The 17,983-nt window shown below is 43.7% G+C and overlaps 1 protein-coding gene and 1 pseudogene across 1 annotated transcript; both read right to left on the minus strand.

The window, feature by feature from the left end:
* Positions 1–13,884, minus strand: part of LOC149435387 (uncharacterized) — a 127,777-nt pseudogene extending 113,893 nt beyond the window's left edge.
* Positions 13,885–15,377: 1,493 nt separating this feature from the next.
* On the minus strand, positions 15,378–16,609 carry LOC149435388 (uncharacterized). The gene is made up of 2 exons (XM_089662719.1): positions 15,866–16,609; positions 15,378–15,779 (listed from the first exon to the last, which is right to left on the minus strand). Exons 1-2 carry the CDS (start codon positions 16,040–16,042, stop codon positions 15,588–15,590), a joined length of 369 nt encoding a protein of 122 aa, XP_089518845.1. The 5' UTR covers positions 16,043–16,609; the 3' UTR covers positions 15,378–15,587.
* Between the last annotated feature and the right edge of the window lie 1,374 nt (positions 16,610–17,983).

Below are 17,983 nucleotides of genomic sequence, written 5' to 3' on the forward strand. Positions count from 1 at the left end.
ATATCCTGGCCTTTTACACACCAGCACTGCAGCATCTCATGAGGATGTGGTGAGTCCCAGAAGAGCAGTCCAAGTTGGTGAGGTGACTAGCACTAGTAGCATCCCGCAGCCACCAAGAATTTGCACACAGGCCCATGGAGCCCATAGTGTCCTTCCGGATTGTGTGTTTGCAGATCCTGATTGGCAGTCCTCAAATTCTGCAGCACCCGTACTTCCCCCATGCACTGACCAACCTGGAATTCAGTGGGGAAAAAGCAAATTGACCTACTCCCCTTGAATTATTCATAGCTGTTTTTCACAGACGAACTGTATAATTTCATTGTGGACTAAAGCAATCTTTATGCTGATCAGTACATTGCCGCCAACCTGAATTTGTACCTTGCCAGTCCATCCAATTGGAAACGTATTATGGTTTCTGAGTTTAACATTTTGAGGCCTAACCCTCAACATGGGCATTATAAAAGAGAATGAATTGCGATCATATTGGTCCACAGACCCGACTCATCATATGCTCGAGTTCTCTGTTGCAATGGCCAGGCATAGATATGAGAATATAATGCTTTTTATACATTTTAACCACTTCCTGACCGGCCGTTCTATATAAACGGCCAGATGGTGGCAGTGCAGGGTCGGGTGGCCGTTTATAAACAGCCTCCCCACCTCCTGCTTGTGCGCGCTCCCTGGGAGCGTGCAGCACTGTGATCTGGTGCCCGCTGTGTCCTCCAGACACAGAGAAACACCGGTCATTGGGCAGGACCTCTGTACGAGGTCCTCATCATGTGATCACTGATTGGCCAATCAGTGATCACATGCAAAGTAGCAAGAAAGATGTCACTTGTGACATCATTGCCTACTACGTGTGAAATCTGTGAATGATCACAGAGATCACATGGTACAGGGCTATTCACAACAGCCTTGTACCATGTGACAAGCTGTGACCAATAACAGCTCACTCAGTACTTCTCAATGACTGCAAGAATGCAGACAGAGAGAAAGAGAAATGATTGTTTTTACATCCTATATGGGTGTAAAAGCAATCAGTGTAGAAAAAAAAAAATCTTCATCACCCCCCACATGTAGTACAGTGTCACCATGGTGACACTGTACTGCTAGAGTGACAGTATGTAAAAAAATAAATATAATATTATAAAAAAATAAAATAAAAATGAAAAAAGTTTTAAAAATTATAATTTTTGGTTATAAACTAATTTGGATTTTTTTTTTTACTAAAAAGATAACGGAATAAATTTTGGCCAGGATTTATGATGAAATATTATTTATTTGCAAAATTTAATAAAAATTTTTGGACATTTTCATTTACATAGCAAAAAAATAAAAATTTCAGCGGTGAATAAATACCACAAAAATAAAGCTTTATCTGTCTCAAAAAAATGGTAAAAAATTCATTTGGGTACAGTGTTGCATGACCGCGCAATTGTCATTCAAAGTGTGATAGCGCTGAAAGCTGAAAATCGCCCTGGTCAGGAAGGGGGTAAAAGTGTCCAGACTGGAAGTGGTTAATGACAATACTCTGCCGTCCTCGGGGTGACCCTGACTATGATCAGCCCACAAAAGTTGGCTCCTTGTAAACTACTGGTCCCAAAAATGTGCAGATGTGTATACGCCCCCACAAAACATCTGCTTAGATGAGTCCTTCATGAATTCTTCTGGTCACCTTGTATTCAAGCAATATCTCCTCAGTAAGTGTGTCAGATCTGGGGTCAAAATGTATCAGCTCAGTGAGAGGGTGGTAGGCTATACATACAATGTTAGAGTTTATGAGGGAAGAAGCAGTGAAGTGGAGCCCCCGAATGCCCAGACTACATGGGGAGCAATTTCATGATAGTATGGGGCTTGGTGTCACCCTTATTCCTGGAAGGGTACTATTTGTATGAGGACATTTCTATACAAGGATGCCACTTTAGACACTTATTAAATCTTGGAATTGGCTGCTGTGGTGCAGTGCAGCCTAATAGTAGGGGCATCCCCCAACAGCTCTTTACCACCCGACATAGAAAGGGGAGAAAGCCTGCTTATTGTGTGTATTCTGACAGCAGTAGGGTGCTGCTCTCAGAATACAGAGGTCAGTGCCTTCAGTGCTGCAGGAGGACATTTGTTATCCGCAGTTAAAAAAGAAAATGTGTACCGTATGCCCAAGCATGAGGGGCCTGGGGTAGTCAGTGGGTGGACCATGCCTATGCTTGGACCTATTTTTTTTTTTTACTTTTTTCTGGAAAAGATTTCTCCATCCACATCGATTGATGAAAGAAATGAAAATGAGCTAAATGAAAAAAAGAACATTGCGTGTATGCCCATCACTAGAAGTGGGTGGATGCAGGGTGGTAGATTCTAATGGTGGGCATATCATCCTTTTTCTGACAAAGATTTCTTCATCGATCAATGTGAATGGAGGAATCTGTATGAAAAAAAAGAACATTGCATAGGTGCCCAACAAGGACCAGCGATGTACCGGTATGACTCCGATCTTCTCCATGATCTAAGAAACCAGCAGTGATGAGCATTTATTCACTTACGGTTTTGCTGGATGTAAACAGCGCCATGTGATAGGTAGTGAGGAAGTGAAATGAGAAATTTATGCCTTTGAAAGCCAGAAGGTGGTCATTAGTTTTTGCCCTCATACCTAGCTAGGCTCCCAAAAGGTCTTACACATGTGGTATCCCCATACTCGGGAGAAGTAGCAAAATGTATTTTGGAGTGTAATTCCACATATACCCATGGCATGTGTGAGAAATATCTCACTAAAGTGACAACTTTGTGCAAATATGTTTCTATATTGTTTGTGTGTGTGTATATACAGTTATGTTCAAAATAATAGCAGTCTGATGAAAAAAGTGACTAAAGCTGCAAATCCTTCTAATCCTTTTATTTCCATCCACACAAATGCATTGGGAACACGACACATTCTATTCCAAATCACAACATGAAGAAAAATACATCAAATTTGTGTTGTTCCTCTAAAAAAATGGAAGAAAAGTGAATATTAGACGGTTCAAAAAAATCGCAGTGTTTGTATTCTTCTTTCCAAACTCAAACATTCACTATATAAACTGAGAAATGTTTGAAGATTTTGCTTTCCTTTGAATGACTTCATGAATATTTGGTTGTAGTCGCACTGTTTCTGAGAACTGCTGTACATCTGTGTTGCATGGAGTCACCCAACTTCTGGCCCCTGTGATCAGGTATTCCAGCCCAGGATGATTGGACCACATTCCACAGTTCTTCTCTATTTCTTGGTTTGGCCTCAGAAACGGCATTTTTGATGTCACCCCACAAGTTTTCTATTGGATGAAGATCCGGGGATTGGGCTGGCCACTCCATAACGTCCATCTTGTTGGTCTGGAACCAAGATGTTGCACGTTTACTGGTGTGTTTGGGGTGGTTGTCTTGTTGGAACACCCATTTCAAGGGCATTTCCTCTTCAGCATAGGGCAGCATGACCTCTTCAAGTATTCTGATGTAATCAAACTGATCCATGATCCCTGGTATGTGATAAATAGGCCCAACACCGTAGTATGAGAAACATCCCCATATCATGATGCTTGCACCACCATGCTTCACTGTCTTCACAGTGTACTGTGGCTTGAATTCAGTGTTTGGGGGTCGTCTGACAAACTGTCTCCGCCCACTAGACCCAAAAAGAACAATCTTACTTCCATCAGTCCACAAAATGTTAGGCCATTTCTCTTTAGGCCGGTCAATGTGCTCTTTGGCAGATTGTAACCTCTTCAGCACACGTCTTTTTCCCAACAGTGGGACTTTGCGGGGACTTCTTGCAGATAGCTTGGCTTCACATCGGCGTCTTCTAATTGTAACAGTCCTCACAGGGAACGTCACACCTTCTTTCATCTTCCTGGAGCTGATTGTTGGCTGAGTCCACGCCATTTTGGCTATTCTTCTATCCATTCCAATGGTAGTTTTTCGCTTTCTTCCACGTCTTTCAGGTTTTGGTTGCCATTTTAAAGCATTTGCGATCATTTTAGCTGAGCAGCCGATCATTTTCTGCACTTCTTTATATGTTTTCCCCTCTCCTATCAACTTTTTAATCAAGGTACGCTGTTCTTCTGAACAATGTCTGGAACGACCCATTTTCCTCAGAATTTCAGAGAGAAATGCACTGTAACCAGCATGTCCAACATTTGCTGCCTTCCTTCCTTAAATAAGGGCAATAATTGCCACCTGTTTTTCAAAGAATGAATGACCTCACTAATAGAACTCCACACTGCCATTATTTTGAACACGCCCCTCAATGAGTGATTCAATGACACAGAATCAGCAGCATGCATGTCATGACTGTTGGGTCTGTTGGATTTCTATTACTCTACTACACCTGCTAGGAAATTATTTGCCATGTAGAAATATCATTTCCACCAAAAACAGAGATTGATCCGGTTAGTGATGTCTGACTGCTATTATTTTGAACACAACTGTGTGTGTATATATATATATATATAATTATTTATTTATTTTTTAATTTCCCAAAAACTTGTGGCAAAAAATAAAATCTTCATTCCTCTCAGCAAATACCTTGGGGTGTTTACTTTCCAAAAATGAGTCTTTTGGGGAGTGCTTCTACTATCCTGGCGTTTCAGGGCCTCCAAAACTGTGATAGGTAGTGAGGAAGTGACATGAGAAAATTCCAGCTCTTGAAAGCCTGAAGGTGGTCATTGGTTTTTGGCCTCTGTATGCAGCTAGGCAATAGAAAAGTCTCACAAGTGATAGCTCCATGCTCAGAAGTAGCAGAATGTGCTTTGGGGTGTAATTTCACATACAACCAAGGCATGTGTGAGAAAGATCTTATTAAAATGACAATTTTGTGTAAACAAAAAAAAAAAGGATTTTGTAATTTTTTAAAAAACTTGTGACAAAAAATAAAATCTTTCATGGACTCAACATGCATCTCAGCAAATTCCTTGGGGTGTCTTTCCAAAAAGGGGTTATTTGGGGGGAGTTCATACTGCCATGGCATTTTAGCACCTGATAGTCAGAAAGTAAAAGTTGCATAAATTCCGGTATATGTACCATAGTTTGTAGACTCTATAACTTTTACAGAAACCAATATACACTTACTCAGATTTTTTCTTTTACCATCCAGCATAATACACTTTAATCTTAATTTATGAAGACATTTAAATGTATTGGATTTTTTTATAACAGAAAGTAGAAAATATAATTTTTCTAAATTTTTGGTATTTATTTGTTTATATCACAAAACATTAAAAACCCAGAGGTGATCAAATACCGCCAAAAGAAAGCTCTATTTGTGGGAAAAAAAAATTATATGAATTTTGTTTGGGTACTGCATTGCATTAGTGCGCAATTACCCTTTAATGTAGCGCAGTGCAGTATAGCAAAAAATGGCCTGGTCAGGAAGGGGATAAAATGTTCCGGAGGGCAGGTGGTTATGACCCAGTTTCTTGTGGCCGAGTATATGCCGTATCAGGAAGGGGTAAAGATGTACTTGCTTTTTGGGTAGAATACTCTGAGCAGACAAAGGGCCCACGTAGATGACATACAGTGTGCAGTTTTATAAAATGCTGCTTCATGTAGCCACCATACCTGTAGGCCATTCCAGATGGGAAATTCCCACACTGTCTATATTATATCCAGCAACACAGGCCTGATCTCATATCCGTGTTCAAATGTCGCACATACACATGTGCTTTCTTCTATAGGAGCAGCGGCTGAGCTCAGTGTTGTTAGGGAAGGGAGTGCACTGGGCATGCTCAGCATTTAGGATCATGGAAGCATGATAACCACCCCTGGACATCACCCATATACATAGCTGGAGCTCATCCTTCCAGAATCATTCCACTGATGGAAAACACGGCCCCCAGATTAATATGGTGGTCCAATCAGAACACTCCAGGTCCCAACAGTGCACACCACCAGATTAATATGACACAGGTACCGGTGGTCCAATCAGAACACTCCAGGTCTCAGCAGTTCACACCACCAGATTAATATGACACAGGTACCTGTGATCCAATCAGAACTCTCCATGCCCCAGTAGTGCACACCTCCAGATTAATATGAAACAGGTACCAGTGGTCCAATCAGGACACTCCAGGCCAGAGCAGTTTACACCACCAGATTAATACGACACAGGTACTGGTGGTCCAATCAGAACACTTCAGGCCCCAGAAGTGCACACCACCAGATTAATACCACACGGGTACTGGTGGTCCAATCAGAACACTCCAGGCCCCAGAAGTGCACACCACCAGATTAATATGACACTGTCATGGAACACACGCCCACGGCTCTGAGGAGCAATCTAGCACATGGCACACCCGTCTAGGATTCCTCCAGCTATCCTACAAGCTAGAACCCCGGTGTTAATCACTCTTCCACTATCCACACCCCCCACACCAGACACACCACACACAGTAGCTTGCCACCACCCAACAGTTTGTCCACAGACTGGTCTGCTGGACCACCACACACAAACAGATCTCCGTTTAGCAGATCTGCTACTTTACAATCTGCAGGCAATCTGCCAACACACAGTACAATTGCATACAGATTTTCAATGAACTTAGACCGAGCACATAGACACTACAATACAACAATCTCTCCGGAGATATGAGCCCGAGCTTAGTACACAGAAGTCACTTATTAATTTTAGATTTATTATCCTGGAAGTGAGCGGTGCATAAAATGTATACAAAGAAAAGGAATTACAAAAAAGACAAGAAGACCCACAGAGTTGGCTATTCACTAGGAAAATAAAAGGGATAAAAACAGAAATAAACTTTATCGAGGTTTATCCTGTGACAGAAGCATGTCAGAATTGTCTGCAATTCCCCAATTGTACCGGTTCCATAGGAATCACCCCATCCATATCTCAGGCTCCTCAATTTATTGAAATTTGAATGTGGGTGGGACTTTAGCCCTTGTCCAATCAACCCTGGGGGATGTTTCTGTATCAGCCTACAGGGCGTTCTGTGTTCTGAAGTGACCTGGATCCAATGGGCCAGGAATGACTCTGATCGTTGGGTCAGAGATAGTATTTTTGACACCAGCGCATCAGTCCGATCGTGACAGTACCAATCACTGTTCAGCTGTCACAATCAGGTGCCATTTTTGTGTGTTTCCCCGGGATTCTACAGAGGATACATATTCAGTTTTATAAGGACATGGAGCCTAAAATGTGTCCAATCAGAAGGAAGTATTTCCATCTCTCTGCAGCTAATATTTTAGCTTTTATGAGAGATGAAATAGATTCCTCTGATCTGTTGGTATAAATCAGAGCTGGCAGACATTTTGGAGCCTTCTCCTGATCAGGCTACAGCTCTTGTTTCAGGTTCAGGAAGGTGAGAAATCCATGTCTACATGGATGAGTTCTATTGGCATCTCGGTGTCTCTCCTGGCCTAGAAGCTGCTCTGTCCTTTCACATGCTAATTGGTGACCATATGTCTCTGACTGATTACTGAATACTGTATCTCTAATAACACGGAATGAAACTAGATCTACAATCACATCCTTCTACAGATCACGTCACATCTCAGCTACTGGCAGGACTACCCGACTCCCACATTTATGTTACAAATATATTTCTATATCATTATCATATCTCCTCTGAAGCATCTCGTCTCCAAGGAGAATACATTTCATGTTTGTAGTCATTCCTCATAACTGAGGTCTTCCAATCAGTCAGAAATTCTCCAATCAGTCACAAATGTAAGGGACCACTGCTCTGACCACTGATAGAAGGGAATTCTCCCATTGGTCCCTAATGTAAAGAACCAATAGTTTAACCTCTGATGTAAGGGGGATCCTTCTCCCATTGGTCACCAAAGTAAGGGACCACTACACTGACCACTGATATAAAAGGGTCCTTCTCCCATTGGTCACCAAAGTAAGGGACCACTACACTGACCACTGATATAAGAGGGTCCTTCTCCCATTGGTCACCAAAGTAAGGGACCACTACACTGACCACTGATATAAGAGGGTCCTTCTCCCATTGGTCACCAAAGTAAGGGACCACTACACTGACCACTGATATAAGAGGGTCCTTCTCCCATCGGTCACCAATGTAAGGGACCACTACACTGATCACTGATATAAGAGGGTCCTTCTCCCATTGGTCACCAAAGTAAGGGACCACTACACTGACCACTGACATAAGGGGTCCTTCTCCCATTGGTCACCAATGTAGGGGACCATTGCATTGACCACTGATATAAGGGGTCCTTCTCCCATTGGTCACCAATGTAAGGGACCACTATGCTGACAACTGATGTAAGGGAATCCTTTTCCCATTGGTCACTAATGTAAGGGACCACAACACTGACCACTGATATAAGGGGTCCTTCTCCCATTGGTCACCAATGTAAGGGACCACTACACTGACCACTGATATAAGGGGATCCTTCTCCCATTGGTCACCAAAGTAAGGGACCACTACACTGACCACTTATATAAAAGGGTCCTTCTCCCATTGGTCACCAAAGTAAGGGACCACTACACTGGCCACTGACATAAGGGGTCCTTCTCCCATTGGTCACCAATGTAGGGGACCATTGCACTGACCACTTATATAAGGGGTCCTTCTCCCATTGGTCACCAATGTAAGGGACCACTATGCTGACAACTGATGTAAGGGAATCATTTTCCCATTGGTCACTAATGTAAGGGACCACTACACTGACCACTGATATAAGGGGTCCTTCTCCCATTGGTCACCAATGTAAGGGATCACTCCACTGACCACTGATATGGGGTCCTTCTCCCATTGGTCACAAAAGTAAGGGACCACTACACTGACCACTGATATAAGAGGGTCCTTCTCCATCGGTCACCAAAGTAAGGGACCACTACACTGACCACTGATATAAGAGGGTCCTTCTCCCATTGGTCACCAAAGTAAGGGACCAATACACTGACCACTGACATAAGGGGTCCTTCTCCCATTGGTCACCAATGTAAGGGACCACTACACTGACCACTGATATAAGGGGGTCCTTCTCCCATTGGTCACCAATGTAAGGGACCACTACACTGACCACTGATATAAGGGGGTCCTTCTCCCATTGGTCACCAATGTAAGGGACCACTACACTGACCACTGATATAAGAGGGTCCTTCTCCCATTGGTCACCAATGTAAGGGACCACTAGACTGACCACTGATATAAGGGGGTCCTTCTCCCATTGGTCACCAATGTAAGGGATCACTACACTGACCACTGATATAAGGGGTCCTTCTCCCATTGGTCACCAATGTAAGGGACCACTACACTGACCACTGATATAAGGGGGTCCTTCTCCCATTGGTCACCAATGTAAGGGACCACTACACTGACCACTGATATAAGGGGGTCCTTCTCCCATTGGTCACCAATGTAAGGGACCACTACACTGACCACTGATATAAGAGGGTCCTTCTCCCATTGGTCACCAATGTAAGGGACCACTAGACTGACCACTGATATAAGGGGTCCTTCTCCCATTGGTCACCAATGTAAGGGATCACTACACTGACCACTGATATAAGGGGTCCTTCTCCCATCAGTCACCAAAGTAAGGGACCACTACACTGACCACTGATATAAGAGGGTCCTTCTCCCATTGGTCACCAAAGTAAGGGACCACTACACTGACCACTGATATAAGGGGTTCTTCTCCCATCGGTCACCAATGTAGGGGACCATTGCACTGACCACTGATATAAGGGGTCCTTATCCCATTGGTCAACAATGTAAGGGACCACTACACTGACCACTGATATAAGGGGGTCCTTTTCCCATTGGTCACTAATGTAAGGGACCACTACACTGACCACTGATATAAGGGGTCCTTCTCCCATTGGTCACCAATGTAAGGGACCACTACATTGACCACTGATATAAGGGGGTCCTTCTCCCATTGGTCACCAATGTAAGGGACCACTACACTGACCACTGATATAAGGGGTCCTTCTCCCATTGGTCACTAATGTAAGGGACCACTACACTGATCACTGATATAAGGGGTCCTTCTCCCATTGGTCACCAATGTAAGGGACCACTACACTGACCACTGATATAAGGGGTCCTTCTCCCATTGGTCACCAATGTAAGGGACCACTACACTGACCACTGATATAAGGGGTCCTTCTCCCATTGGTCACCAATGTAAGGGACAAATACAATGACCACTTGGGATGATCTCTGGGTTTAGTTGTCGGAGAGTAGGGATGAGACGACAGTACAAACCAAACTTTGCCTGTTCCGCTCCCGTGTTTTGCAGGAGCCGATCATCACATATAGAAGAGACATTTCTACCACTTCTATATATAACAGCTTCCCGCTGTCACTGGTGCCTGAGGAAGACATGGAGGGGTACAGCGGCCACACCCCCAGGAATCAGTGATGTCATTGGGAATCCCTGACATGTAAGGAAGGGGGCGGGGATAGCAGTGACATCACTGACCAAATATGGTCACTGGTCACATTTGGGTAATAAGGTCCCACCATCCCTGTCCCTTCACTTATGTAGATGATGACAGTTCAGGGAGCTGTCATTGGGCTGGTGCTATTGTCGGGTACTATATACCCCACACTCATTCACATGGGGGGACGGTATATGGGGGCCCCTTGTTATTAAAGGGGGTTTCCAGAATCCAATATGACCCCCACCCACAGATCCCCACAGCCACCAGCCAAGGAGCTATGCCTGGGGGAATCCCCCCTGGTAAGGTGACCCCCATGTTGTGGACATGTGGCCTGGTATGGATCAGGAGTGGGGGGCACACCACAGCCCCCCTCTGCACTCTGTATGGTGGGCTGTATAGGATATACTGCTGACCCCCGCACTCTGCGCCGTTATTGAAGGGTGTGAGGTGTCACCGAGGAGCAATGTTCTATATTGAAGTTTGCCGTCATTGCACCGACACACACAATAGTTTTTGTTCAATAAATGTTTTATTATAATTTTACATTTAACAAGATTGAAGCATAAAAATCAGGAAATAGTAAAGGAAGAAATCCGATTGGTCAGGAAGATCCCTTGTCTGGAATGTGGGGGCGGAGTCATTATTATTGGTGTACAATACAATACACAACGTGTTCCATTATTATAACAAAGTATTGTAGAAAAGATCCCAACATAGAAAATGGGGGAAAGGAGGAAATAAAGGCGGATATGAAGGGGAATCTGTGTACGGGGAACACCTTAACAATCACCACCATTTTATTCTCCAGGGCCTCTGATGTCACAGAATAGATGTTTGGGGGTTTATCTCATCTTCAGGACCAAAATCTGCATTTTCCCATGTGTGCAAAATCATGCAGAAACAGCTCTGGCAGTGAGAGGGTTAATGTGGGCTAGATGGGATCCCTCTGCTGGGGTGACATTAGAGCTCCCCCTAGCTGCAGCCTGGTAATAACATTGCTGGGAGGTCTATTCATTTCTCTGCTCCATACTTCCCGTCTTTATAGAAACGTCTCCTGACATTTGGGGGTCTATTCATAGAATGTTTGTATAGCAATTCCCTCAGTGAGAGTTCATGTCCATTCCTCCTGTGTGAATGGGGGAACCAATGTTATTAGGATCACATCTGAGCTGCTGGAATGTCTTCCATTGATGGAAAATACATTGAAAACTTCTTCTCCTGCCATCAATGGCCAACCCGGTCCCACACTTCATCCATGTCTTTGGGGGCCTCTCATCTCCTTATGAACTGTTTCTTCCATGATGAAGATCAGCCATGGAGTATATCTGAGGTGTATATCAGGGTGTGCTTCTTCCCCACATGAGAGCTGGGATGTCCAGCAACATTCATCTAGAAGACATTTCCCGCACTCAAGGCACTAATACACCTCCAGTGTTGTGTGGGACCCCTGATGTACAGGAAGACAGGACTTCAGTGAGGAACATTTCCCTCACTCAGGACAGCAAAGTGGCTTCTCTCCTGTGTGAGATCTCTGATGTTTGGAAAGATTGGACTTCACTGAAAAACATTTCCCACACTCAGGACAGGAATATGGCTTCTCCCTGTGTGAGATCTCTGATGTGTATAAAGACTGGAATTCTGTGAAAAACATTTCCCGCACTCAGGACAGGAATACGGCTTCTCTCCCGTGTGAGATCTCTGGTGTATTTTAAGATTAGACTTTTGTGAAAAACATTTCCCGCACTCAGGACAGGAATACGGCTTCTCTCCCGTGTGAGATCTCTGGTGTATTTTAAGATTAGACTTTTGTGAAAAACATTTCCCGCACTCAGGACAGGAATATCATTTTTCACCAGTGTGAAATCTTTTGTGCTCATTAAGATTGAATTTAGAAGAGAAACATTTCCCGCACTCAGGACAGGAAAATGGCTTTTCCCCTGTATGAGATCTTTGATGTATGTAAAGACTGAACTTCCTTGAAAAACATTTCTTGCACTCCGGACAGGAATACGGCTTCTCCCCTGTGTGAGATCTTTGATGTCTGTAAAGACTGGACTTCTTTGAAAAACATTTCCCGCACTCAGAACAGGAATGTAGCTTCTCCCCTGTGTGAGATCTCTGATGTGTATAAAGACTGGACTTCAGTGAAAAACATTTCCCGCATTCAGAACAGGAATACGGCTTCTCCCCTGTGTGAGATCTCTGATGTGTTTTAAGATTAGACTTTTGTGAAAAACATTTCCCGCACTCAGGACAGGAATATGGTTTTTCACCAGTGTGAAATCTTTTGTGCTCATTAAGACGGAATTTAGAAGGGAAACATTTCCCACACTCAGGACAGGAAAATGGCTTTTCCCCCGTGTGAGATCTCTGATGTCTGGAAAGATGGGTCTTCCTTGAATAACATTTCCCGCACTCAGGACAGGAAAATGGATTTTCCCCTGTGTGAGATCTCTGATGTGTGTAAAGATCGGACTTCTTCGAAAAACATTTCCCACACTCAGGGCAGGAATACGGCTTCTCCCCTGTGTGAGACCTCTGATGTATGATAAGTGTTGATTTTTCTACAAAACATTTCCCACACTCAGGACAGGAATACGGCTTTTCCCCCGTGTGAGATCTTTTATGTCTATTAAGTTTGGATTTAGAACAGAAACATTTCCCGCATTCAGGACAGGAATACGGCTTCTCCCCCGTGTGAGATCTTTTATGCACAATAAGCTCTGATTTCCACCATAAACCCTTCCCGCACTCAGGACAGGAATACGGCTTCTCCCCCGTGTGCGATCTTTGATGTATGTAAAGAATGGACTTCCTCGAAAAACATTTCCCACACTCCGAACAGGAAAATGGTTTTTCCCCTGTGTGAGATCTCTGGTGTGTGTAAAGATCGGACTTCTTCGAAAAACATTTCCCACACTCAGGGCATGAATATGGCTTCTCCCCTGTGTGAGACCTCTGATGTATGATAAGTGTTGATTTTTCTACAAAACATTTCCCACACACAGGACAGGAATATGGCTTCACCCCGTGTGAGATCTCTGATGTCTGAAAAGATTAGAATGACCTGAAAAACATTTCCCGCACTCAGTACAAAAATATGGCTTCTCCCCTGTGTGAGATCTCTGATGTGTGTAAAGATTGGACTTCCGTGAAAAACATTTCCCGCACTCAGGACAGGAATACGGCTTCTCCCCCGTGTGAGTTCTTTTATGCCTATTAAAATTGGATTTATAACGGAAACCCTTCCCGCACACAGTACAGGAGAACCTCTTCCCTGTTGGAAGGCCGGCCCGGTCCCTCACAGTCTGAGGTTCCTCAGGATACGAGGAATCTGATGGTCCATCTACACTGGGTGGTGCCGGATGGACATTGGAGGGAGCCGGGATTTCTCCTGGACTATACTGTGTGATGTCCTCATCTTCTACTTTCCAGTCTGGAGACAAAGTGAGACAATCCTCGGAGGTTTTCCTCATCTCCCGGCCATGGACTAAAATACAAAGACAAAGAGGATTACTAGACAGGAGCTGATTGGTTCCCCCAAACCAGGACTCCGCCCACATCAGGCAGCTTGGTCTCTGAGGAGCTTACAATTCCACCCTCAAGGGAACTAGGAAATGGCTCCTCTGATCTCCTACCAGGTCATTTCTTTATTCATGGACCTTAGTCAGAGAGTGAGGAAACAACCAGAACTGTCTTTTATAGGAGGGACAGTGATGAGGGGATTATAGGACGAGGGGCCCCACCCTCTCTATCGCCATCTTCCCAACACAAGAAGTACTGCACTTCCTTATTTAGTCCATGATTTAGTCATGAAGAACAGCAGGGCTGAGCCCCACCAGAGGTCAGAGAGTGAGGATGGGGGGAGAACAACCAAGATGAAGACTGGACTGATCCTGAAGACCACCATCATTGGGGTATTGACTCCTCCCTCATTATCACTTTCTGTTTAAGGGTCCAAAGTTGGAGGATGTTATCACGTTATTATCACCATGTAAAAGTCTGTGCTCCAATCACATCATCCGATATAAAATGTCCAGATGGTAGGAAATGGGGGGAACAAAAGAGAATCCATATTATGTGTATATATAGCAGTGGGGGGAGGGGGAGAGCAGAAGTCAGGAGTATGTAATGTACAACAGAGTATATAGTGCAGGGGTCAGGAGGATGTAATGTACAACAGAGTATATAGTGCAGGGGTCAGGAGGATGTAATGTACAACATAGAGTATATAGTGCAGGGGTCAGGAGTATGTAATGTACAACATAGAGTATATAGTGCAGGGGTCAGGACTATGTAATGTACAACAGAGTGTATATAGTGCAGGGGTCAGGAGGATGTAATGTACAACAGAGTATATAGTGCAGGGGTCAGGAGTATGTAATGTACAACATACAGTATATAGTGCAGGGGTCAGGAGTATGTAATGTACAACATAGAGTATATAGTGCAGGGGTCAGGAGTATGTAATGTACAACATAGAGTATACAGTGCAGGGGTCAGGAGTATGTAATGTACAACATAGAGTATATAGTGCAGGGGTCAGGAGTATGTAATGTACAACATAAGAGTGTATAGTGCAGGGGTCAGGAGTATGTAATGTACAACATAAGAGTGTATAGTGCAGGGGTCAGGAGTATGTAATGTACAACATAGAGTATATAGTGCAGGGGTCAGGAGTATGTAATGTACAACATAGAGTATATAGTGCAGGGGTCAGGAGTATGTAATGTACAACATAAGAGTATATAGTGCAGGGGTCAGGAGTATTGTATGTACAACATAGAGTATATAGTGCAGGGGTCAGGAGTATGTAATGTACAACATAGAGTATATAGTGCAGGGGTCAGGAGTATGTAATGTACAACATAGAGTATATAGTGCAGGGGTCAGGAGTATGTAATGTACAACATAGAGTATATAGTGCAGGGGTCAGGAGTATGTAATGTACAACATAGAGTATATAGTGCAGGGGTCAGGAGTATGTAATGTACAACATAGAGTATATAGTGCAGGGGTCAGGAGTATGTAATGTACAATATAAATTATACAGTGTAAGGCTCAGGACTCATAATATTGGTATTCAGCAATCAGTGGAGGCCTAGATGTCCACATGAGACAAGTTGCAGAGGTCCCACACCGCTGCCTCCCATCTCCTGAGACTGAATCCATTGTTTCTATGTGTTTATCAGATGATGGGGGATCTAGGTGGATCCTCCGTACTGCTCTCTCCTTTACAATAAAGTCTCCTCTTACCCGGTGATGTGAGGGGCGGCTGATTGTCCATCATGACGTCCTTGTAGAGATCCTTGTGTCCTTCTAAATACTCCCACTCCTCCATGGAGAAATAGACAGTGACACCCTGACACCTTATAGGAACCTGACACACACAATGATACAGTCACCATCCAGACACATCCCTTGTCTGTTACTGGAGAATGTCCCAGAATTCCCGGCACCGCTCACCTCTCCTGTCAGCAGCTCCATCATCTTCTCTGTGACTTCTAGAATCTTCTGTGTCTTCTGTCTTGTAGGGATCAGGGATGGAGGAGGGGGGATGGTGATGGGATTCTGGATTCTCGAGGATCTTGTGGTCATACGATGAGGTCTCCTTCTTGTGTCATTGTCGGTAGATTTCTTCATGACTCCTGTACAGTTCTGTGTGATACAAAGAGGTCTTACCTGTCCATAATGGACAACAAGAGGAAGTACTTGGTATAGCAGAGTCCAATGTTTGGTGAAAGGATTGGTGCAAAGCTGAAGGTTTTGGTTCTGTTAGTCATGATGCCATCAGGTGGTCTGACATTGAGCTGTACAATAGAGAGGGTCTGCATCCCTCACACAAGGGCGCTCAGCTCCTTACTATGGAATTTAGGAGGTTTTTGGACATGCATTTAAACTGAGAAATGGGGGCAGAGATGTCATTGTTGAGGATCATTTCTGTCCCCAGCAGGCTGAAACAAATGTGAGGTTGGTGTTGCTCAGGACGGGGCTGATGGGGTCACTTCAGTTACAGTTTCTGCTGGTAAACATAAAGCAGTAGATGGCAGTGCTTGTCATGTCATTGCACTAATGCTCCGAGTTTAGGCAACAAGATTTGTGAGCTGACAGCTCTTATGTCTAGGGACCACTTGGACCTTCTTGTAATTACAGAGACGTGGTTCAAGGATTCAGATGACTGGGAACTATACCAGGCTATACACTATACAGGAAAGACAGAGTAGGGGGGGGGAGGTGGAGTTGTCATATATGTCAGACATAGCATAAGGAGAACATTAATTCAAACAACAAATGAAATACTGGAAACCCTCTGGGTCTGCCTTCCAACCAGAGAGGGATCTTCCCTTTGAATTGGTGTCATATGCAGACCCCCAGGACAGACTGAAGATTAGGAGGACTTCTTGATTGATGAGATAACTCAAATGGCAATAAAGGGGGAGGTTTTCATTATGGGTGACGTCACCACGCCTGACATTAACTGGAAATCTCAAACTGTTATTACAAGCAGTAGCAGGGATGTAATGGAAGCACTGAATGGGGTTTCTCTAAAACAGTAAAAAGTCCAACCCAAGGTGATCATATTCTAGACCTAGTACTGACAAATGGGGATCGACTGTGTAATATTGAGGTGGGAGAAAATGTGGGTTCTAGCGATCACCAATGTCTTCGGTTTGATATTACAATAAGAACTGAAAAATCATATACAAAAACAAAAGATTTAGATTTCATAAAGACAAATTTCGATGAAATGGGCGAATTTCTAAAAAATGAGTTGAAAGGTTGGAGTAAAAGGACCGGAGTAAGTAATCAGTGGGCACTGTTAGAGTCTACCATCCTGGAGGCAACTAGATTATATGTCAGGCAAGTTAGTAAGAATAAACAGAAGAGACAACCAATATGGTTCACTAAAGAGAGAAGTAGGATAGTAAAGGAAAAGAAATCATCATATAGGAGATTCAAGGAAACAGGAGGTGGAGCTGACAGAGAAGAGTATAAAAATATACAAAAGGAGGCCAAACACATTATCAGCGCTGCCAAAGCACAGAAAGAGGAGGAAATTGCTAAATCTATGAAGAAAGGAGATAAAACCTTTTTTAGGTACATTAGTGATTGAAAAATACGATGGGATCACTGAAATGAAAACTGAGCACAACACCTATGTTGGGGGAGACCTGGATGTAGCAAACCACTTAAACAATGACTTTTGTTCCGTCTTCTCAGAAATAAATTATACTAACAATAATAAGTTGAGAAATCATATTGGTTCCAGTAATGATGGATCATTTTTAGGATTTCTGGAGACAGAGGTAGCAGAGGAACTGGCTCGGTTAAAGATTAATAAATCAATGGGCCCTGATGGATCATCCCAGAGATCTCAGAGAACTTTGAGGTCTAGTTGTTGGACCAGTAACTGATCTTTTTAATCAATCTCTTCTAACAAAGTCCCCCATGACTGACAGACAGCTAATATTGTACCGATCCACAAGAAGGGCAGCAAGGTAGAAGCCGGCAATTACAGGCCAGTGAGTCTAACATCGGTGGTAGTCAAGTTAATGGAATCACTCCTGAAAGGAAGGATCATTG

The sequence above is a fragment of the Staurois parvus genome, unplaced genomic scaffold (assembly GCF_062004578.1).
Source record: "Staurois parvus isolate SC_StPar_1 unplaced genomic scaffold, SC_StPar_1.0 ptg001525l, whole genome shotgun sequence".
Lineage (NCBI taxonomy): Eukaryota > Metazoa > Chordata > Amphibia > Anura > Ranidae > Staurois > Staurois parvus.